The sequence below is a fragment of the Pollachius pollachius genome (assembly GCF_949987615.1).
Source record: "Pollachius pollachius genome assembly, contig: scaffold_60, whole genome shotgun sequence".
NCBI lineage: Eukaryota > Metazoa > Chordata > Actinopteri > Gadiformes > Gadidae > Pollachius > Pollachius pollachius.
In genome coordinates, this window is record NW_027641286.1 from 45,765 (window position 1) to 70,039 (window position 24,275).

General features: G+C 48.4%; 1 protein-coding gene across 2 annotated transcripts; it reads left to right on the forward strand.

Moving 5' to 3' along the window:
• The first annotated feature begins 205 nt into the window (after positions 1–205).
• Positions 206–24,095, forward strand: LOC307091681 (DIS3-like exonuclease 2). Of its 2 annotated transcripts, XM_079759332.1 has the most exons (22): positions 206–271; positions 778–1,546; positions 1,862–1,986; positions 2,209–2,262; positions 2,442–2,543; positions 3,118–3,313; positions 4,795–4,865; positions 9,251–9,480; positions 11,099–11,272; positions 11,391–11,470; positions 11,772–11,884; positions 12,384–12,491; positions 13,087–13,320; positions 14,242–14,321; positions 14,781–14,964; positions 16,143–16,229; positions 17,090–17,237; positions 17,645–17,775; positions 18,000–18,104; positions 19,159–19,263; positions 22,187–22,303; positions 23,171–24,095. In XM_079759332.1, exons 2-21 carry the CDS (start codon positions 799–801, stop codon positions 22,286–22,288), a joined length of 3,177 nt encoding a protein of 1,058 aa, XP_079615458.1. In that variant the 5' UTR covers positions 206–271; positions 778–798; the 3' UTR covers positions 22,289–22,303; positions 23,171–24,095. The 2 variants fall into 2 exon arrangements, with proteins under 2 accessions (XP_079615458.1, XP_079615457.1); XM_079759331.1 differs by having other exon boundaries at positions 22,187–24,095.
• Positions 24,096–24,275: the final 180 nt, after the last annotated feature.

A 24,275-nucleotide genomic window follows, 5' to 3' on the forward strand; every position in this document is an offset into this window, starting at 1 on the left:
ACTGAGAGATTTTTTTCGTCGTTTAAAAAAATCACTCATAGAGTGGGAGTTACATATCGTATTAAAAACGTCACATTAGTAAAAACATACACGCATGTGTTTATTTTATCATGTAAATCCAAACGGTTCCACTCTCTGCCAGCAGATGGCAGTAATGCAACACTGTCGTTGTTGTTCGACGCTTCAAAGCAAGCAAGAAGAACATTTTCGCCAGCAGTTACCAGTGCACATTTGACCATTTAAATCTGCATCCAGTTCTTCCCAGTGAAAGGTAATAAACAAATCACGTGTATGAACAATATCTCACCTTGAGCCAGATTCGTCTATATTTCTATACTTTTAAAATGAAAAAGATGTTGTGTTTTCGTCCCGCAGCATCTTGTGTCTAATTTTAACCCGTCACCGAACTGGTGGTTCTAAATAACCAGTGCATTTAGTAAAACCACCATAAGTACTGACAGATTTGGACCTTTTGTTTACAATGCGGGATGTGTGACAATGTTTACGAAGCTACTAAAACCATGACACGGAGACTAGGTCATCTACCGCCAGGGTTTATTTCATGGCCTAGCACTTTGAAGCCGCAGTTTGTTTTTAACAAGTGCGCAGCCAACCTTTTGTGTAGCCTATTTGAAATATTGAGATGAATCATTGGGTTCATTATATTTTCACCTTGTTATAACTAGGATGGAACTCTGTTTAATTGTGTATGTGTCTTATGTCATTCATCTTATTGTTATCCTGTTATGTGACTTGGTTACAATGGTATTTTTTCAGATATAATCCAAGGACTGCCCCATGGATTCTCCCCTCCAATCCAAGAGGGTTGACCGGCGACGCAAGCCCTCGAAGCGCAGCCCTAATCAGTCGAGCACCCCCCCTCAGAAAGACGCCTACGCGCGCCTCCTGGGTCAACACCAGAGCAGCAAGTTCAGGACCTATCTGGAGCAGTACGTTCAGGAGTCCCCCACGCAGGCGGACGACAACGGCCCCGCCCCGCCCTTCACGCAGACCCACAGCGAGCGCGTGGACATTCCACACGCACCCAAAGGCCGCACCCAGGCCGCCGCCGTCGACTTCTCGGACTCCAGCGACTTCTCCCCCTGCTCCGCTAAGGGCAGGTGTGAGGACAGCGCGCTGTCTCTGTACATGGAGAAGCTGAACGGGCGAGGCGTTGGCGGCGGGGCACTGCCGCCGCAGGACGTGGACAGGAAGCAGGGGGTGGGCGAGCGGCGCGGGCGGCGGCGGGACACGGCCACCAGCCACGACGGGGACGTGGACTCAGCTGAGGAGTCCTCCCACAAACCCTCGGACGCCAAGCCGCAGCAGCAGCAGAGGCAGCCAAAGAGAAACAAAGGCCCCCACAGAGACTCTCCCCACCAGCTGGACGCCCACTCCCCCCTCCTCCAGCCCAACGCGGTCGCTCAGGATCAGGAGAAGAGGAAGAGGCAGCAGCAGAAGAATTTGGTGGAGGACAACCGGGGCGCTGCGGTCTCGAGCCCCAAGACCCCTCTGGGTAAAGCCAAACACGTGCAGAAACCTCAAGGTAAACTCAAGGCTAGATATCCACCTGATTCTGGATCCAGTCAGCCCATAAACACAACTCATCATGCGTTTAGGGTTACATTTGAGTTGTTTTATCGAAGGCGACGCACAGTGAGATGTTTTTTTATTAGGGGTTACATGAATGATGCTGGCAGGTTCACAGCAGAAATGGCGAATACAACCCAGTATTTATTAATTAAATTATTTAGGATGGTAATTAAATCCCCTTAGCCGCTAGACTAACCTGATTTATGTCTTGTTTGTCTTCTGTCTGGACAGCAATGGTAGTTTTTGTTTTACTCTTCCTCCACTCCAGGGAACTCCCCCAGCGATAAGAACATGAAGAACCGAGGAGGCAGGGGCTTCAAGAAGCAGGTGTTTGAGGCCTACATGAGCCACGAGGTCGTCTCCCAAGGGCTGAAGAGAGGAGAGCTGCTCCAGGTAAGGTTGGAAGAACACCGTCCTGGCTGTGGCTTTGTTGGAAAACCAGCATCCGTCCAGCATGGGTTGAGTAAACTAAACGTGTGTGGTAGGTTTTGCTGTAATCTGTACATTCCAGTTAAACTTTGAGACTACACAGCTGTTGCATGGGTTTGTCATGTATTGGTCTAAAAAGATGTACTAAGTGTACAAAGGTAATATTTTATATTCTTTGCCCCCCAGGGCCCACTGAGAATCAACCCGAAGAATTACAATGATGCCTTCATCCCCTCTCCCGTGAGTTCCTGCCTTCTAATTACCTTCTCATTTACTAATGAGTAAATTACTATTAGATTGTTCATTTCTTACACCTAGAGATATTGATAACTATTATAAATGTCTCACATTACACAACAAAACGTTTTGTTTCATGTCAAAAACGACCTAAGCTGAAAATAATAACTTGCGTTCTACAGGACGGATTGAGAGACATATTCCTGGACGGCATCGTGTCCCGGAACCGGGCCCTGAACGGAGACGTGGTGGTGGTGCAGCTCCTCCCCCGAGAGCAGTGGAAGGTACGGCCCTGGGGGCCCCAGCAGAGAACAGGCCCTGGGGGGCCACAAAGTACAGGCCCTGGGGGGCCACAGAATACAGACCCTGGGGGCCCCAGCAGAGAACAGGGCCTGGGGGGCCACAGAGAACAGGCCCTGGGGCCCCAGCAGAGAACAGGCCCTGGGGGGCCCCAGCTGTGGGGTTACGGGGTCCCAGCAGACATGTTTATGGTATAGTTACGTATAGTAGGTATTAATCTGTCGTTGAAGCGTCAGTTCATGGCATGACTTGGTTTCATATGCTTTGGATGTGGTGTTAATTGCAACACATTTTTTTAATAGTTCATAGTTTTGTACCTTGAGCAGAAGTGAAGTAATCTCAAACGTTGATGTGATTTCCGTGCTGCGCTACAAAGAGGGACGGGGAACAATGTTGAGCAGATTCTGTGAACTCAGACACACATCCTTCAGCAGCGGGGGGGGGATCTCGTAGGTAGACTGTGGACATTGGGCATCAAACCCCGACCCTTTTGGGCTGGAACACCCTAACTCCTACACTACCCCCCTCACCCCACGCCCCGTTCCGGTCCGCCTGCAGGTGGTGAAGTCGGACACGGACTGTGAGGTGAGCAGTGAGTCAGAGCCCCAGGCGGGAAAGGCCCTGCAGCGCAGGAAGTCACCACAGCAGAAGAGGGTCGCTCCCCCCCCCGGGTCCGACGTGGTCGTGGAGGACCAGTACAGCGACGGGGACGACCTGCCCGCCAGGGTGGAGGCGCTCGGCCTCGGGGCCACAGGTACAGGCGGGGGGGCAGCTTCAGGTACCGGTTGAATCCTCCGCCATTTTGGATCTATGACACAAAAGGAGGCAGCCCATTGGTAAATGTATTGGTTGTTGTTGTTCAGTATGGGGTCAGAACAGTCTCATTAATAATGAATGCACAGAAGGATTCACAAATGCATTTTGTGATTTATATATAAATGACTCTTCTCACAAATACATTTCAATGCACACACAAATGGATATTGGTATGTATAAATGTAAAATAAACCCATAATCAAAAATAAGTTTCACAAACACATTTCTGATCCACACACAAATGTGTCTTATTTTAAATAAATGTAATATTAATCCATAAATATATTAATTACATTTTTTTTTTTGCAATTTTCATAAAAAATGTATTTTGATGTTACATTTATATACAAACTGTTAAACTTGAATTAACAAGACGCTTTTCAATTGTAAACTTGTTTGCATTTGTGTGTGAACTGGTCTGTATTTATATGTGGATTTTTGAGACTCTCCTGACGTGGCTGGATTCACAAATGCATTTTTTCAACAAGGAACTCTCTGTAGCCAATCAGATGCCTCCCTTGTTTTCAGCCAATCACATGACTGCAGTCCCGACCTCTGAAGAATAAGTCCAGCCTCCGAGCCTCCCGGTTCCCTCGGTCAAATGTCTATGGGAAATAACGAGGCTTTTGAATGATCGTACATAATAATCTCTATGTGGCGAAGAAGTCAAAGCTGCGTCACGTTTTGAACTTCACACTTTTTCCATCTAGTTCCGACTGGGTTTGGGATTGTCGGTGCCGTTAAAGTAGTAAACGGCACCGACAATCTAAAGACCCAGTCACTGTAGTCATGTGATTGGCTACAGAGAGTTCCTTGTTGAAAAAAATGCATTTGTGAATCCAGCCACGTCAGGAGAGTCTCAAAAATCCACATATAAATACAGATCAGTTCACACACAAATGCAAACAAGTTTACAAATGAAAAGCGTCTTGTTAATTCAAGTTTAACAGTTTGTATATAAATGTAACAACATCCAAACACATTTTGAGAAAATTGCAAATATCTTTTAAATTAATATATTTATGGATTTATATTACATTTATTTAAAACAAGACACATTTGTGTGTGGATCAGAAATGTGTTTGTGAAACTTATTTTTGTTTATGGATTTATTTTACATTTATACATACCGATATCCATTTGTGTGCGCATTGAAATGTATTTGTGAGAAGAGTCATTTATATATAAATCACAAAATGCATTTGTGAATCCTTCTCTGTGCAATCATTATTAATGAGACTGTTCTGACCACATATTCAGTGCCCACTCAGTCTGGGTTGCAATTGGCTGACATTGTTCTTTCTTTTTGTCCGCTTTTCTGTTCTTTGGTTCCCGTTCGCTATCGATGGGTTCCCGTTCCCTATCGTGTTATTTAGTTTGATCCCCTCGTTCTGGTTTGTGTTCTTCTTCTCCTCCCAGAGAATGGCAAGCGGGCCAGAGCACTGGAGGACCTGAGCTCTGACGGGGAAGTCCTCCAACGGACGGCCAAAGTAGGCATAACTATAGATGGATCTTTCTGTTGGTAATTCCCATGATGCATTGGGAGCCATAAAGTTGTTATGTTCTAGATCCAGGATGGTCAAGCGCGGCTATATAGTAACATAGGTTCCAGGTTGGAGATGTTATTGGGTTTGAAATAGTTGACGTTGAGGCAAAGTGTTTGAAGTTTAGGGAATCATAGGGATCTTTAAAAAACAATTGGTGGAACCGCCACCACCAGATCCCTCTTGCTGTATGCACTTTCCTTCGCCTTCGGTTGGCTTTCCTCTCCATCCAAATAGACAACCCCATTAGTGTTCATTAGCCTAACTAATACCCTAATTACTAACCCTAACCCTAACCCCATTACTGTTGATTAGCCTAACTAAAACCCTAATTACCTAACCCTAACCCCATTAGTGTTCATTAGCCTAACTAATGCCCTAATTACCTAACCCTAACCCCATTAGTGTTCATTAGCCTAACTAATACCCTAATTACCTAACCCTAACCCCATTAGTGTTCATTAGCCTAACTAATACCCTAACCCTAACCCCATTAGTGTTCATTAGCCTAACTAATACCCTAACCCTAACCCCATTAGTGTTCATTAGCCTAACTAATACCCTAACCCTAACCCCATTAGTGTTCATTAGCCTAACTAATACCCTAACCCTAACTGTGCGTTCTCACCAAAAGCGAATTGAGCTGCCAAATCACCGGAAGTCATTCACTTTCTATGTGCAAGAGCAACCAAAGTAACACAAGCGTCTAACGCTACCAGCGGCAAAGGGTGAGCGAGCGAAAAAAGTTGAAGACGGCTGAACTTTATGCAAATTACTATGACGCGTTTCAGCGGCAAAACACTGACAGCCAATCGGGATGTAGACGCTCTTTGCTTGCGTGGATCCCAGGGAACACCGAACACCGGCACTTTGGTTCCTAACTACTTTTTTGGTTCCTACTGACTGTACAAAATGCCGACTGAACAAAATTATCGCGGCTGTAACTGGGCAGCCGGTGTTGTGCGATCCGAGCCTTTTTCATTTCAGAGATCGCAACAAAAAGGCTCTGGCCTGGGCGGAGGTGTCGCGTGGTTGGTTGGTTGGTCTGGTGTGTGAGTTAATGAAACGTTTGAGATTATTGTAAAATATGCGCGATTTACCGAGATCCTAGCATACTAATCTTCCTTGCTCTGAATGGGACGATATCGTTTTCAAATATCGAAAATACATACGTTGTGCAAAGGAATAATAGGATAGAGAGAGGATAGACAGCTGACAAATGACCATTTAGCAGACGCTTTTATCCAAAGCGACTTACAATAAGTACATTTGTCATAAGAAGTGAAACACTATATCAGTGACAGCTGTGTTTTCTGTTTTGTGTTCAATAGTTAATGAGTGCAACATCCATAGTGATTTTGATACAAAGTGATGATAAGCGGGAGTATTTATAGAAAATAATTGCGATCTAGAACGTTCGTATTTAAGCGGGAATCATTTTCATTTGCTCTCCATACCACCAATCTAACCAACCAATCGCGTGTAGTCATGCTTTAAACAAAACACGTTTTCGAAATCGTCACATACACAAACTAATCGACAAGACGAGGGATGAGTGACAAGGGATATATCTCTTGTCTTTTATCCCTCTATTCCCGCTATACCCCACTATTCACGGAGCCTGAGGTGAATCATTTTTAATTAAATAGTCTAGATAGATAGATAGCCTAGTCAAGTCTTTATTAATACCAAACAACACAAATCGTCAGTAATTCATTTAGGTGATTCGGCTCACACTGGACAGTAGCCTACAAGACCACACAGAACAAGGGAGACAGGTCTGACTGGACATACACAAAATACATCACATTAAAACTAGACACGTATTGATAGATAGATAGATAGATAGATAGATAGATAGATAGATAGATAGATAGATATGTTCCATTATTTGCCTTGCGGAGCCAGCCAGTCCTGTGCACGTATGCAAATTAGCCTTGTGCGCCAATGTCAATTTGTTTGACGAATGAGTGCAGATCATGATTTGCACATGCAGATCAGTGAAACATTTTAACTAGCCTACTACAGCACGCAATGTTTTTTTGTTCTCGGTTGTAATTACATTTTAGGAGTTTTTTTATATATATATATATATATATATATTGGAGGGGAATCACTGTCCTTTAACTAATACCCTAACCCTAACCCCATTAGTGTTCATTAGCCTAGCTAATACCCTAACCCTAACCCCATTAGTGTTCATTAGCCTAACTAATACCCTAACCCCATTAGTGTTTATTAGCCTAACTAATACCCTAACCATAACCCCATTAGTGTTCATTAGCCTAGCTAATACCCTAACCCTAACCCCATTAGTGTTCATTAGCCTAACTAATGCCCTAACCCCATTAGTGTTTATTAGCCTAACTAATACCCTAACCCCATTAGTGTTCATTAGCCTAACTAATTCCCTAACCCTAACCCCATTAGTGTTCATTAGCCTAACTAATGCCCTAACCCCATTAGTGTTTATTAGCCTAACTAATACCCTAACCCCATTAGTGTTCATTAGCCTAACTAATTCCCTAACCCTAATCCCATTAGTGTTCATTAGCCTAACTAATACCCTAACCCTAACCCCATTAGTGTTCATTAGCCTAACTAATACCCTAACCCCATTAGTGTTTATTAGCCTAACTAATACCCTAACCCTAACCCCATTAGTGTTTAATAGCCTAACTAATACCCTAACCCTAACCTTATTAGTGTTCGTTAGCCTAACTAATACCCTAACCCCATTAGTGTTTATTAGCCTAACTAATACCCTAACCATAACCCCATTAGTGTTCATTAGCCTAGCTAATACCCTAACCCTAACCCCATTAGTGTTCATTAGCCTAACTAATGCCCTAACCCCATTAGTGTTTATTAGCCTAACTAATACCCTAACCCCATTAGTGTTCATTAGCCTAACTAATTCCCTAACCCTAATCCCATTAGTGTTCATTAGCCTAACTAATACCCTAACCCTAACCCCATTAGTGTTCATTAGCCTAACTAATACCCTAACCCCATTAGTGTTTATTAGCCTAACTAATACCCTAACCCTAACCCCATTAGTGTTTAATAGCCTAACTAATACCCTAACCCTAACCTTATTAGTGTTCGTTAGCCTAACTAATACCCTAACCCCATTAGTGTTCATTAGCCTAACTAATACCCTAACCCTAACCCCATTAGTGTTCGTTAGCCTAACTTATACCCTAACCCTAACCCCATTAGTGTTCGTTAGCCTAACTAATACCCTAACCCTAACCCCATTAGTGTTCGTTAGCCTAACTAATACCCTAACCCTAACCCCATTAGTGTTCGTTAGCCTAACTAATACCCTAACCCTAACCCCATTAGTGTTCGTTAGCCTAACTAATACCCTAACCCTAACCCCATTAGTGTTTAATAGCCTAACTAATACCCTAACCCTAACCTTATTAGTGTTCGTTAGCCTAACTAATACCCTAACCCCATTAGTGTTCATTAGCCTAACTAATACCCTAACCCTAACCCCATTAGTGTTCGTTAGCCTAACTAATACCCTAACCCTAACCCCATTAGTGTTCGTTAGCCTAACTAATACCCTAACCCTAACCCCATTAGTGTTCATTAGCCTAACTAATACCCTAACCCCATTAGTGTTTATTAGCCTAACTAATACCCTAACCCTAACCCCATTAGTGTTTAATAGCCTAACTAATACCCTAACCCTAACCTTATTAGTGTTCGTTAGCCTAACTAATACCCTAACCCCATTAGTGTTCATTAGCCTAACTAATACCCTAACCCTAACCCCATTAGTGTTCGTTAGCCTAACTTATACCCTAACCCTAACCCCATTAGTGTTCGTTAGCCTAACTAATACCCTAACCCCATTAGTGTTCGTTAGCCTAACTAATACCCTAACCCTAACCCCATTAGTGTTCGTTAGCCTAACTAATACCCTAACCCTAACCCCATTAGTGTTCGTTAGCCTAACTAATACCCTAACCCTAACCCCATTAGTGTTTAATAGCCTAACTAATACCCTAACCCTAACCTTATTAGTGTTCGTTAGCCTAACTAATACCCTAACCCCATTAGTGTTCATTAGCCTAACTAATACCCTAACCCTAACCCCATTAGTGTTCGTTAGCCTAACTAATACCCTAACCCTAACCCCATTAGTGTTCGTTAGCCTAACTAATACCCTAACCCCATTAGTGTTCATTCCAATACACTGGGCCTTGTTCCCTTAGCGGCCAAGATGGAACCCCGATGGCCGCCCTGTGCTGGCCCAGAGGAGGTCCGCCCTCAGGGCGGTGCTCTGACCTCTGACCTCTGTCCTCCCGCGGCGGCAGGTGGTGTACATCGTGGAGCGGAAGCACTCCCGGGCCGTCACCGGGTTCCTCAAGTTCCTGCCAGACCTGCCCTTCGCCAAGTTCTCCCCGGTGGACCACCGCGTGCCGCGCATCAACGTCCCGCTGGCCGACTGCCCCCCTGACTTCAGCTCGCGGCCCGCCGACTACGACAACATCCTGTTCATCTGCCGCATCACCAGCTGGGCCGAGGACAGCAGCTTCGCCGAAGGGTGGGTGGAGGAGGGGGGAGGGTGGAGGAGGAGGGGAGGGGGGGTGGAGGAGGAGGGGGTGGAGGAGGAGAGGAGGGTGGAGAGGGGGGTGGAGGAGGAGAGGAGGGTGGAGAGGGGGGTGGAGGAGGAGAGGGTGGAGGAGGGGAGGGTGGAGAGGGGGGGTGGAGGAGGAGGAGGGGGGGAGGGGGAGGGGAGGAGGAGAGGGTGGAGGAGGAGGAGGGGGTGGAGGAGGAGAGGGTGGAGGGGAGGGTGGAGGAGGGGGGGAGGGTGGAGGGGAGGAGGAGAGGGTGGAGGAGGAGGAGAGGGTGGAGGAGGAGGAGGGGGTGGAGGAGGAGAGGAGGGTGGAGGAGGAGGAGGAGGGGGTGGAGGAGGGGAGGAGGAGGGGAGGGGGGAGAGGGGGGTGGAGGAGGAGAGGGTGGAGGAGGAGGGGAGGAGGAGGGGAGGGGGGAGAGGGGGGTGGAGGAGGGGAGGGGGGAGAGGGGGGTGGAGGAGGAGGAGGGGGTGGAGGAGGAGAGGAGGGTGGAGAGGGAGGAGAGGAGGGTGGAGAGGGGGGTGGAGGAGGAGAGGGGGGGGAGGGTGGAGGAGGGGGGGAGAGGGGGGGGAGGGTGGAGGAGGGGGGGTGGAGGAGGGGGGGAGAGGGGGGGGAGGGTGGAGGAGGGGGGGTGGAGGAGGAGGGGAGGGTGGAGGAGGAGAGGGTGGAGGAGGAGGGGAGGGGGGGTGGAGGAGGAGAGGGTGGAGGAGGAGGAGGGGGTGGAGGAGGAGAGGAGGGTGGAGAGGGGGGTGGAGGAGGAGGGTTAACCCCGACCCTGACCTTGACCCTGACCTTGACCCTGACCCTGACCCTGACCCTTTCTGTTAAGGGGTTGGTTTTGTTACCTTAGTTATTGGTTTTATTTAGCATGGCTGTGTTTGAATGTGTTTGTGGGTTTGTGGCTTAGAGACCAAAAATAAACCCATTGCCATTGAGATGAAAGAGTTGGGTGCCAAGGCAATTTTCAACTGATGAATTTGGTAGATAACTAATTGATAATAATATAAATAAGTCTGGATATCAGCACCAAAACATACCAGGATCACATTTAGGCCTGGGTATCGTGGCCAATTTCCTAAATCGATTCGATTTCGGAAGGTTCTGAATCGATTAATCACGATTTGATTCAATATGCTCTTAAGGTTTTCTCAGGTTTTAAGTGCAAACTTGTTAATTGGACAGTTTAAAGTTGAGCTGTAAAAAAAAAAAAAAACTGTCTCAAGTCTCAAAAGTTCAATTTTGAAATTAGAAAGGAATTACAAGTGAAACTGTACTTGAACTACAACTTTCCGTCACTGCAATTTGCATTAAGGCATTGTTTATTAAAGTGCAATAATAATAATAATGGTAACAAAACAAAAAAAAATAAAAAATCTATCTCATGCCCTATGAATCGATATTGCACAATTTAAATGAAATTGATCCAAAATCGAGTAAATTGATTTTTTTACCCAGCCCTAATCAAATTGCATTTGGCAAGACAGGAAGAACCTTCTGCTTAATTTAGATCATCCAACAAGCTAGTGAAGGCTCTCTGTCTGTCTCTCTGTGTGTCTCTCTCTCCTTATCTGTCTCTCTCCCTCCCAGCTGTCTGGCTAAGAGCCTGGGCCAGGCCGGAGAGATCGAGCCCGAGACGGAGGGCATCCTGATAGAGTACGACGTGGACTTCTCCGAGTTCCCCGACGTGGTCCTGGACTGCCTGCCAAAGGCCCTGCCCTGGAGCATCCCCCCCGAGGAGCTGAGCCGGAGGAAGGACCTGCGGTGAGACCCCTCTGGAGGTCCACACTCCACGCTTCACTCAACCCGTCTATTAGCATGGACCCATACCAGGCCTCCCAGTAAAGGTCCCCTCTGGGTTCACTCTGTTGATGGTCTGTAGGGAGGAGTGCATCTTCACCATCGACCCCGCCACCGCCAGAGACCTGGACGACGCCCTGTCCTGCAAACAGCTGCCGGACGGTGAGCCGCTGGGCCGCTCGCCTGCTTCGGTTGGACGCTACTTTGCGTTCCCGCCATGGAACTTGGATGTTATTTGGCTGATCATGGATGGGGTTACTTGGATGTCACTTAGATGTTTTTTGGATGCTACTTGGGTGTTTCATGGATATGACCTGGCTCTGACTTTGCTGTGCCTTGGATGTTACCTGGCCATTATTTCCCGGTTAACTGACTGTTGCTATTATTTGGGCTTTTCTTTTATCTCAGTATCTGTGTTTTCTGCGTGAGTATTTTTGTTAAATGGTTAACTGTGCGACCGCAGGTAACTTCGAGGTGGGCGTGCACATCGCAGACGTCAGCTACTTCGTGGAGGAGGGGAACGCGCTGGACGCCGTCGCCAGCCAGAGAGCCACCAGCGTGTACATGGTCCAGAAGGTGAGTCTCCCTGTACCAGCGTGTGCATGGTCCAGAAGGTGAGTCTCCCTGTACCAGCGTGTACATGGTCCAGAAGGTGAGTCTCCTGTACCAGCGTGCACATGGTCCAGAAGGTTAGTCTCCTGTACCAGCGTGTGCATGGTCCAGAAGGTGAGTCTCCTGTACCAGCGTGCACATGGTCCAGAAGGTTAGTCTCCTGTACCAGCGTGTGCATGGTCCAGAAGGTGAGTCTCCTGTACCAGCGTGTGCATGGTCCAGAAGGTTAGTCTCCTGTACCAGCGTGTACATGGTCCAGAAGGTTCCTTTCGGTACAGGTTCGCCCCTGTACCGTCCCAATGAAACTTCACCGGTCATACCACCTGTACCTTAATAACCGGGGGGGTGAAACCATTAGGAGCCCGAGTGGCTCCAGGGAAGTGGTGCCTTGAGGCCTGCCTCAAGGCACCACTGCCCCCCCAGGGAGGAGTGGTTCACTGAGGGGGGGTGCTGTGTGCTCCAGGTGATCCCCATGCTGCCCCGGCTGCTGTGTGAGGAGCTGTGCAGTTTGAACCCGCTCACCGACCGCCTCACCTTCTCTGTGGTCTGGACCCTCAGCCCCCAGGGCAAGGTGAGAACCCCCTCACACCGCCATCCCATAATAAGCATTTATGTTCATGTTCTCGGTCTCTTGCTTCTATATTATAGTACAAAGAAGCAGTTGCTTTGCTTATGAAATGTCTGTGCTCTAAGGATTCTCACACCTGTTAGGGTTGTCTCCTCCCGGTCGGATGCACATTGACTCGTGAGTCACTGTAGAGGCTGGTCATGTGACGCCTTATCGTGAGTCACTGTAGAGGCTGGTCATGTGACGCCTTATCGTGAGTCACTGTAGAGGCTGGTCATGTGACGCCTTATCGTGAGTCACTGTAGAGGCTGGTCATGTGACGCCTTATCGTGAGTCACTGTAGAGGCTGGTCATGTGACGCCTTATCGTGAGTCACTGTAGAGGCTGGTCATGTGACGCCTTATCGTGAGTCACTGTAGAGGCTGGTCATGTGACGCCTTATCGTGAGTCACTGTAGAGGCTGGTCATGTGACGCCTTATCGTGAGTCACTGTAGAGGCTGGTCATGTGACGCCTTATCGTGAGTCACTGTAGAGGCTGGTCATGTGACGCCTTATCGTGAGTCACTGTAGAGGCTGCTCATGTGGCGTCCTCCCCAGATCCTCAGCGAATGGTTCGGCCGCTCGGTGATCCGCTCCTGCGTGAAGCTGAGCTACGACCACGCCCAGAGCATGATCGACGCCCCCGACAGGCTGTTCTCCCCCGGGGAGCTGCCCCCCACGGACCCCCACCACCCCCTGGACGAGGTCCACCAGGCCGTGCTGCGCCTGCACGCCCTCGCCCAGCAGCTCCGCCAGCAGCGCTTCGACGGCGGCGCCCTGCGGCTGGACCAGGTGGGCGGGGCTGGAGGGGAGGGGCTGGAGGGGAGGGGAGGGGCTGGAGGGGAGGGGAGGGGCTGGAGGGGAGGGGCTGGAGGGGAGGGGAGGGGCTGGAGGGGAGGGGCTGGAGGGGAGGGGCTGGAGGGGAGGGGAGGGGCTGGAGGGGAGGGGAGGGGCTGGAGGGGAGGGGCTGGAGGGGAGGGGCTGGAGGGGAGGGGCTGGAGGGGCGGGGCTGGAGGGGAGGGGCTGGAGGGGAGGGGCGGGGCTGGAGGGGAGGGGAGGGGCTGGAGGGGAGGGGCTGGAGGGGAGGGGCTGGAGGGGAGGGGAGGGGCTGGAGGGGAGGGGCTGGAGGGGCGGGGCTGGAGGGGAGGGGCTGGAGGGGAGGGGAGGGGCTGGAGGGGAGGGGAGGGGCTGGAGGGGAGGGGCTGGAGGGGAGGGGAGGGGCTGGAGGGGAGGGGAGGGGCTGGAGGGGAGGGGCTGGAGGGGCTGGAGGGGAGGGGCTGGAGGGGAGGGGCTGGAGGGGCGGGGCGGGGCTGGAGGGGCGGGGCCTCATAACGTCAGCTGCGGCTGAGTGGGTATTAGTTAGTTAGTTAATAAGCTAACATTACGTAAGGTAACATTGCTTGCTGCGTTTTTGTAAGAATGAAATCACGTAACGTGACTAAACGTCACGAGTAAAACTTTTATTCATTACTTTGTGAAGTGACCTGAACTGAGTCAGATAGTTTTAGATAGTTTTACCAGCCATGGTGGTGAAGACGACTAACTCACAATGTCCCCAAACTACTCTTTTGTTCTCATTTTGATTGAGAGACCCTAGCGGTGGATATTACACATTCAACCTTTTTAAATCCTTTTTGGTGCAGAGAAGTTATTTCAGCATGCAGTATGAATAGTCTCTGCCTCTGGTGAGTAATGCTCTGTTCCCAACCCCAGCTGAAGCTGTCCTTCACCCTGGACAAGGAGAGCATGATGCCCCAGGGCTGCTACGTCTACCAGTACCGAGACAGCAACAAGTGAGTCAGCATCTCCCCAGGCTCGTCCAATCACGTCTCTGGATTTAAAAAAACAAACAGATTTGATCTTTTCCTCAAAACAGGAACCACCGCTTTATCACGACCATGAGAGACCCTGCTGTGATAGACTAAAGGGTTAGGGTTAGGGTAAACCCTAACCCTAACCTAGTTAGGGTAAACCCTAACCCTAACCCTTTATCACGACCATGAGAGACCCTGCTGTGATCTGCTCCTCCTCCTGCTCCTCCTCCTCCTCCTCCTCCTCCTCCTCCTCCCTGCGCTACAGTACAGGCTCTGACCTCCTTCCTCTTCCTGCTCCTCCTCCTCCTCCTCCTCCTCCTCCCTGCGCTACAGTACAGGCTCTGTTCTCCTCCTCCTCCTCCTCCTCCTCCTCCTCCTCCTCCTCCTCCTCCTCCTCCACAGTACAGGCTCTGACCTCCTCCCTCCTCCCGTCTCCAGGCTGGTGGAGGAGTTCATGCTGCTGGCCAACATGGCGGTGGCCCACCAGGTGTACCGCTCCTTCCCCCAGGAGGCCCTGCTGCGCCGCCACCCCCCCCCCCAAACCAAGATGGTGGACGAGCTGCAGGAGTTCTGTGACCAGATGGGTGTGGCCGTGGACCTGTCCTCCGCCGGGGCACTGCACGTCAGTACTGAGCTTTATAGCGTAGCATCACAGGGTTAGCCCTACGCTAACTCTCATTACTGCACGTCAGTACTGAGCTTTATAGCGTAGCATCACAGGGTTAGCCCTACGCTAACTCTTATTACTGCACGTCAGTGCTGAGCTTTATAGGGTTAGGGTTAGGGTTAGCCCTACGCTAACTCTTATTACTGCACGTCAGTGCTGAGCTTTATAGGGTTAGGGTTAGGGTTAGCCCTACGCTAACTCTTATTACTGCACGTCAGTGCTGAGCTTTATAGCGTAGCATCACAGGGTTAGCCCTACGCTAACTCTTATTACTGCACGTCAGTGCTGAGCTTTATAGCGTAGCATCACAGGGTTAGCCCTACGCTAACTCTCATTACTGCACGTCAGTGCTGAGCTTTATGGCGTAGCATCACAGGGTTAGCCCTACGCTAACTCTCATTACTGCACGTCAGTGCTGAGCTTTATGGCGTAGCATCACAGGGTTAGCCCTACGCTAACTCGTATTACTGCACGTCAGTGCCGAGCTTTATAGCGTAGCATCACAGGGTTAGCCCTACGCTAACTCTTATTACTGCACGTCAGTGCTGAGCTTTATAGCGTAGCATCACAGGGTTAGCCCTACGCTAACTCTTATTACTGCACGTCAGTGCTGAGCTTTATAGCGTAGCATCACAGGGTTAGCCCTACGCTAACTCTTATTACTGCACGTCAGTACTGAGCTTTATAGCGTAGCATCACAGGGTTAGACCTACGCTAACTCTTATTACTGCACGTCAGTACTGAGCTTTATAGCGTAGCATCACAGGGTTAGCCCTACGCTAACTCTTATTACTGCATTAACTGATGCAAAGTAATGGTTACTAGACAGTAGTTGACTGTTAATTAACCATAGGTTCGTTGGAGTTAGAATTTTTTTTAATACTGCATTAAGTAATGTGTTAATCATGATTTTAATGTCCTGATGTCTTTGATCATAAGAGGATGTGCATCTGTGTAATCTTTTAAGATAAAGGTTTTTGGTTTCAATGAAAATCAGTTTTTATTACGGCAATTCCAAAGTAGAAGATGAATTATTCCCGAAACCCGCAATCAAAAGTTTGTCTTGGCCCAGAATGTTGAGGGACAATGATCCACGGTGTGCTTATGTTATTGTCTTAACTACCCCCCCACAGACCAGTCTGCAGAGCACCCTGGGGGACGATGAGTACGCAGGCGCCAGGAAGGAGGTGCTCACCAAGATGTGCTCCAAACCCATGCAGGTCAGAGGTCGACCACACCCACCCCCAGTCTACCCCCCAGTCTACCCCCCAGTCTAACCCCCAGTCTAACCCCCAGTCTAACCCCCAGTCTAACCCCAGTCTAACCCCAGTCTAACCCCCAGTCTACCCCCCAGTCTACCCCCCAGTCTAACCCCCAGTCTAACCCCCCAGTCTAACCCCCAGTCTAACCCCCAGTCTAACCCCCAGTCTAACCCCCCAGTCTAACCCCCAGTCTACCCCCCAGTCTACCCCCCAGTCTACCCCCCAGTCTACCCCCCAGTCTAACCCCCAGTCTAACCCCCAGTCTAACCCCCAGTCTAACCCCCCAGTCTAACCCCCCAGTCTAACCCCCAGTCTAACCCCCAGTCTAACCCCCAGTCTAACCCCCAGTCTAACCCCAGTCTACCCCCCAGTCTAACCCCCCAGTCTAACCCCCAGTCTACCCCCAGTCTAACCCCAGTCTACCCCCCAGTCTAACCCCCAGTCTAACCCCCAGTCTAACCCCCAGTCTAACCCCCAGTCTAACCCCAGTCTAACCCCAGTCTAACCCCCAGTCTAACCCCCCAGTCTAACCCCCAGTCTACCCCCAGTCTAACCCCAGTCTACCCCCCAGTCTAACCCCCAGTCTAACCCCCAGTCTAACCCCCCAGTCTAACCCCCAGTCTAACCCCCAGTCTAACCCCCAGTCTAACCCCCAGTCTAACCCCCAGTCTAACCCCCAGTCTAACCCCCAGTCTAACCCCCAGTCTAACCCCCAGTCTAACCCCAGTCTACCCCCAGTCTAACCCCAGTAGCCTCTCCTTGGAACTGTGACGTCTGTTTGTTATTTGAGCTGAGTGTCCCGGTGCCCCCCCCACCAGATGGCGCTGTACTTCTGCACGGGGGCCCTGAAGGACGAGGTTCTGTTCCAGCACTACGCCCTCAACGTGCCGCTCTACACGCACTTCACCTCCCCCATCCGCCGCTACCCCGACCTGGTGGTGCACCGGCTGCTGGCCGCCTCTCTAGGTACCCCCCACTGTGGTGTGTGTGTGTGTGTGTGCTGGTACTCAGTGTGTGTGTAGTGTGTGTGTGTGTGTGCTGGTACTCAGTGTGTGTGTAGTGTGTGTGTGTGCTGGTACTCAGTGTGTGTGTAGTGTGTAGTGTGTGTGTGTGCTGGTACTCAGTGTGTGTGTAGTGTGTGTGTGTGTGTGCTGGTACTCAGTGTGTGTGTAGTGTGTGTGTGTGTGTGTGCTGGTACTCAGTGTGTGTGTAGTGTGTGTGTGCTGGTACTCAGTGTGTGTGTAGTGTGTGTGTGTGTGTTTGCTGGTACTCTGTGCGTGTGTAGTGTGTGTGTGTGTGTGTGTGTGTGTGTGTGCTGGTACTCAGTGTGTGTGTAGTGTGTGTGTGTGCTGGTACTCAGTGTGTGTGTCCAGGCTGTGGCCCTGCCCTCACCCTGGGCGGGGAGGCGGTCCAGAAGCAGGCCTCTCACTGCAACGACAGGAAGACGGCCTCCAAGAGAGTCCAGGAGCTCAGCAGCGAGCTCTTCTTCGGGGTGTTCGTCAGGGTGAGGGAAACGTTGCCATGGTTATCACATGTGTCGTCATGGGGATTATAGCACTTTATTATATTCACTGAAGTTGGGATTAGGATAACAGTATTAGGGTTGTTGGGATCAGGATAATGGTGGCAGTTCTATGGAGGTCTCTTACTGAAGTTGTTCTCAATGAGCTGAATCGTGTGTGTGTGTGTGTGTGTGTGTGTGTGTGTGTGTGTGTGTGTGTGTTCTAGGAGTGTGGGCCCCTGGACTCGGAGGCCATGGTGTCGGGGGTTCTGGACGAGTCCTTTGACGTGCTGGTCCTCCGCTACGGCGTGCAGAAACGTATCTACTGCAAGGTGAGCTCCTGGTGACACCTCCTGGTGACACCTCCTGGTAACACCTCCTGGTCCCCCTAGTGACACCTCCTGGTGACACCTCCTGGTCCCCCTGGTGACACCTCCTGGTGACACCTCCTGGTGACACCTCCTGGTCCCCCTGGTGACACCTCCTGGTCCCCCTGGTGACACCTCCTGGTGACACCTCCTGGTCCCCCTGGTGACACCTCCTGGTCCCCCTGGTGACACCTCCTGGTGACACCTCCTGGTGACACCTCCTGGTGACACCTCCTGCTCCTCCTAGTAACACCTCCTGCTCCCCCTAATTGCTCCTCCTGGTAACACCTCCTGCGCCCCCTGGTAACACCTCCTAACCCTAACCCTAACCCTCCTCCTGGTCCCCCAGCTGCGCCCCCTGGTGGTAACATGGGGCAGTGTGTTCATCATTTCATGCCAGGCAGGAAGCTGTATTGTTGGTTCAAACCGTAATGTCGGCCCTCTCCCCATAGGCAAAGAACATTGGACAGAGTTCACTACTCGTGTCCCATTGGCTAGAATCATCTCCTCAATAATGTATATCAATTCATCTATCGGTCTGTCTGTCCCTGTGTCTATGTCTGTCCCTGTGTCTCTGTCGGTCTTTCCCTGTGTCTCTGTGTGTCCCTGTGTCTCTGTCGGTCTGTCCCTGTGTCTCTGTCTGTCCCTGTGTCTCTGTCGGTCTGTCCCTGTCGGTCTGTCACTGTGTCTCTGTCGGTCTGTCATTGTGTCTCGATCTGTCTGTCTCTGTCGGTCTGCCCCTGTGTCTCTGTCGGTCTGTCCCTGTGTCTCTGTCTGTCCCTGTGTCTCTGTCGGTCTGTCCCTGTGTCTCTGTCGGTCTGTCCCTGTGTCTCTGTCGGTCTGTCCCTGTGTCTCTGTCGGTCTGTCCCTGTGTCTCTGTCTGTCCCTGTGTCTCTGTCGGTCTGTCCCTGTGTCTCTGTCGGTCTGTCCCTGTGTCCCTGTGAGGTAATGCTATGTATGTGATGTTGGAGGTTTGGCTGTGCTCATTCTAGCGGTTGTGTGTCTGTCTGTGTTCCAGTCCACGGTGGGGCTGGAGTCCTTCCAGCACCACAGGGTGGGGAAGAGGGGAGAGATCACCCTGGTCTGGGCCTCGGAGGGCCCGGGACAACCTGCCGTACGACAGGTGAGGGGGACGCCTGGAGGGATGGGGGGTCCTTTCATACATGCAGTGTTTACCTGCACTGGACTGTCCCTCGGCCATCTACGGCAGCATTGCTCTGCCAAGTGTGAAAGGGTGGCAGACGGATATCTTGCGAAACGTGTCTGCATGTGTGAAAAGTGAAAATCACTAGCGGTGCCTGAAAGGTTATCCCAGTAAAATACGGGGATCTATGCCGGAAAGGCGCTCTAGAGGGCGTTAGAGAGTCTAATACAGAGAGGATGGATGGAGAGAGAGCTCTAGAGACGTTAGAGAGTCTAATACAGAGGATGGATGGAGAGAGAGCTCTAGAGACGTTAGAGAGTCTAATACAGAGGATGGATGGAGAGAGAGCTCTAGAGACGTTAGAGAGACTAATACAGAGGATGGATGGAGAGAGAGCTCTAGAGACGTTAGTCTAGTACAGAGGATGGATGGAGAGAGAGCTCTAGAGACGTTAGAGAGTCTAATACAGAGGATGGATGGAGAGAGAGCTCTAGAGCAGTGTTTCTCTAACTTTTTCAGACCAAGGACCACTCAACCCATAAAAAAACACTCAAGGACCACCTAACTCAAAATAGCCCCAAAACATTATGCCAACTTCAGTTCACAAATTACAACATAAAATGACAGTTTTACCAAAGATACAGGTACTTTATTTTTGTCACACAGCTTGTACAGTGACATTCTTTGTATTTAACCCATCCCTCAAGGAAGCAATATCTTACTTAATGAGAAGAATGGTGCTGCTTTTTTTTCTGGGCCATGAGTGAAGCAATGTCTTGCTCCAAACTGGACAGTTTAAGTCTCATATCATAGTCCACATTAATCCGGTTGCGCTGCTTTGTTTTCAGACCAACAAGGGATGAAAATCCAACTTCAGTCATAGGTGGTTGGAAATGGCATCAACAATTTCAGAGCGGAGTCAGCCAGCTCGGTCAATCCACACACACACACACACCAAAAGTGGGTCAATCGTTTCTCCCTGAAAGTTGTTCTCAGTGTCCCATCTGATGCAATGTCCACAAGGCTGTCAACCTCTTTTGGTGAAGGTTTGTAACTGACTTGCTCAATGTGCGTTTTGTCCCCAAATGGATTTCTGATCCACTCAAAGCTTGTGTCTAATTCTGGGAAATATATTCCCAGCTGCGAGCGGAGGTCTTGCAGATGTTGCTTGAAGGTTGCAACTGTGCTCCTATCCATGTCCTCTTCAGCAGTGAGGAGAAAATCAGCAAGTGTGGGAAAACTGTTGAATTCTCCGCGATCGAGACGGCCACGCCATAATTCCATTTTGCATAGGTGTGGCTTTAATTTTGTCTTGGACATTGAAGATGGTGACGGTCTTCCCTTGCAGCGCCACATTCAAAGTATTGAGAGCGCTGGAAACATCAGGCAAGTATGCCAACTTTGCGAGCCACTGCAAATCATGCATTCTGTCATGCAGTTCATCGCTGCTTTCCTGTCATTGCAGTTGCACCGTCGGTGCAAATGCCGACACATCTTGACCAGTCCAGATTATTCGTCATAATGAAATCATTGAGTGAGTGAAAAACTGCTTCACCTGTGGTGTGGGTCGACAGGGAACGGCAGAAAAGAAAGTCATCATGCACTTCACCGGCATAAATGTATCTCACAAAACACAGCAGATTTGCCTCGTTCCCAATGTCGGTGGATTCATCCAGCTCTAGTGAGAAGAACTGGCTTTGGCGCCAACGTGTCACCAACTGATCTTCCACGCTTTCAGCCATAGATTTGATGCGCCGCTGGACGGTGTCATTGGAAAGAGGAATCCTGTTAATTTCGTCGCTGGCTTTTCCCCCAAACAATATGTTTGGTCATCACCTTTGCAGCTGGTTTAACTAAATGTTCACCTATTGAATGAGGTTTTCCAGCTTTAGCGATCAAGAGGGATACCTTGTATGAAGCCTCAGTAGCCTTAGCATTTTCTCCGGGTGCAAAAAACTGTGCAGCCTCTTTCATCATATGCTGCGTGAGTTTGTCGCATTTCCGTTCAAAAAATCCAGTAGGTTTCCCCATGTACTCCTTGTGTTTGATTTCCATGTGTCGCTTCAACTTTGCAGGTTTTATTCCCTCGTTAGCTAACGTTTCATAGCACAACACACAGTGTGGTTTAGGATCCTCCTCGTCGCCAGTCCAAAAAAACCCAAACTGTATGTAGTCGCTGTGGTACCTCCGTTTCACCTTAGCGGTGGATTTTTCACTTTCATGAAGATCTGCTTGGCGACGTCGCGGGCGTTGGACCAACATCCTGGGACTCAACAACTTTTCCTGTCCAGTCAGAATTTTTATCTGCTTTTCTTTTGCATGACCCGGTCCTAATCCACTGATCCATTTGTAACTTGTTTGCACCATACATCCAGGCTTGACACCGCTTTGCACAGTCACATTCCCACAGTTACGGCAGCACGGTCACACTTCATTTGACGTAAACCGGTTGGGGTGTCGCAAACTGGTCCACTGCACGACTCAAGTCAGACAATGCCACAAAAAATTACATAAATGTCAGACAGTTTGAGAAACACTGAAATGAAAACACTGAAATTGTACATTTTAAAATTTATTATTTTTTCTTTTAATTTAATTTAATTAATTTTTTTTAAATTTTTCACCTGTCACCTCGCGGACCACTAGGGGTCGCTCACGGACCACCAGTGGTCCGGGGGCCACACTTTGAGAAAGTTTGCTCTAGAGGGCGTTAGAGAGTCTAATACAGAGGATGGATGGAGAGAGAGCTCTAGAGACGTTAGAGAGTCTAATACAGAGGATGGATGGAGAGAGAGAGTGCTTCCTGCTGGTTCGGCCTTCAGAATACTGTTGGTATTTCGGGGTGCTTCTGTCGACCAGTAACATCTCCTATCCAACCAATCTTCCCTGGTCCTCTTTGCAGGTGATCTCTGTGTTCTCCTTGGTGGAGGTGCAGCTCCGAGCGGACGAGGCTGCCCTTAAGTACAGTGCCTTGCTCAAGAGGCCCCTGGACAAGGAAGCCTAAAGAACAAACGACCAAGTAACCTCATCACTGACATCCCATGGACACATCTAGTGCAGCATACAAAGAAAATAATAGGAGTGCTTTTACCTTGCTCCGTTGAATTGCACATGTTTTTATGTTGTGATTTAGATGTTAGCAACAGTAGGATAGGAGGGATGAAAATGTGATGGTTTGATAAGGGAGATGTTTAGTTGCAGTTAAAGGTAAAGTAAACTACTGTTTAACTTGCTGGCAGTTAAATCAACCTATCTGCCTTCTTTCCAAATGGGCCTTAGTATCATTAATGTCTGATAAATGTTTTGCATGCAAGCTTCTATACACCGTATAAAGGCAACTCAAACATTTATTCAAACAAACCAGAAAAAGCGTTAATTAACACATTATCTTGGCCTGTTTTAACCAAAGTGACTTTTTTTGGTCATAATCCTTTTTAAAATCCTTGTTGGGTTTTTATGTGATCTGGTCTTATGTTTGAAGACCCTAACATTTGGGGATTTGGACTTGATTTTGATTAATGTTTAGACATTTAAATTTTAAACAGAAAACACAGCTGTCAGAGAAAGTTTGCATTTTGAGAATCATATTTTAAATCCCAGCTTTTTGGATATTTGTCCGTGCCAATTTAAAGTCTGTGTAATCGGGAAACCAAAAATCCTTTTAATTTGAAAGTTGATGTTTTGGATTTATTTGCTTGTCAAAGTTCAGATTTCTTTCTTGTACATTGAGGTCCAGGCTGTTCTCAATAAGCTTCTTATGTTTCTAAAAGGACTCGTACTCAACATGTTCAAGTTACCCCGCCACCTAATGTAAAAATGATTTCTTTAAATAATGAATGTATTGACTTTTTTTCACTCTACCTTATTTTTCGTGTGTCAAATGTAGTTCATCTGTTGGATCCTGCTGGGAGTCTGACGACGGCTAGAGAGACTTGCACGAGTATAAAGACATTTCTTTTAATTCTTTAAAAGTTAAGTGTCTATTGTGGAGGAAATGCCTTGGACAAATGTTAACTGTCATTTTAAGTTGTAAAGAGGCCTTGAGATTCATGGTATTTAATGTGTACCGGAGTTCCTTGTACTGCCTTTTTTCTAATTTATTTTGGGGAGGAGGGGGTTGCTCTTAGCTCAGTGTGTGGTAGCGCTACAGCTTAATATAATTAGCTGTTAATGTTCTGTCTGTGATGACGTATTCATCTACGCAACACGCTAAACTTAACCATCAGTTACGATTTAGGCTTTGTCTGATGCGCTTGAACGTAAAGTCAGGCCGTTCCAACCGCACAATATACTTCTACTGGTTCCGTTTTTTTGTTGTTCATCTCCTTAAATACGTTCGCCGTCAAAGATGAATGGCATTTTAACCGCTTTTTTTTATCTTTGTTTTTAAATTTGAACAAGGTTTGGGTTGATTCCCTTTCACATTTGTAGTATTGTTATGTTCATTGACTGTGGTAAAGACTGGATATTTTATATATTACAAACATAGTTACAGTTCATCGCACCTTTTTCCGTTATTTTAAAGTACAGTATTTTAAAATATTTTTTTAAGGCTAAAGAGAAATGTTTATGTGTATTGATAGATCTTCAAAGCTTCAAATATATTTTCATCTGTTTCATTTACATTTTTAGGTTTCCTTGGTTTTCAAATGTGTGAAATTGTTTCTCTTGAGTTATGCAAAAACAAACTGATTATTTACCCATCAGAATCATTTCACGCAGCGCCAGTCTTCATTAATTGTTCAATAAATCCATGGACACTAGCTGTCCTTTGCGGACAAGAACTCTGTCTCTTCACTTATGTATTATCTTATTTATGTATTTTATTTATTCATTGTTAAGACTGAAGCAATCCTTTTTTTTTCGACTGGCAATGTTAACTTAATTGATTCGTAATCCTGTGACGTACATGTTGACATCACAGTTTTAAAATTATTAATTGCTTCCTCTGCGTCTTCGGGAGGGTATATTTAAGATAATGGGCAAATGAC

Bases quoted from the DNA above. Each gene is read 5' to 3' on its own strand.
- LOC307091681 (XM_079759331.1), top strand. From the start codon at position 799: ATGGATTCTCCCCTCCAATCCAAGAGGGTTGACCGGCGACGCAAGCCC. The intron at 12,492-13,086 runs GTGAGAACCCCC...CGTCCTCCCCAG, and splicing joins CCCTCAGCCCCCAGGGCAAG to ATCCTCAGCGAATGGTTCGG. The intron at 17,238-17,644 runs GTACCCCCCACT...GTGTGTGTCCAG, and splicing joins GCTGCTGGCCGCCTCTCTAG to GCTGTGGCCCTGCCCTCACC.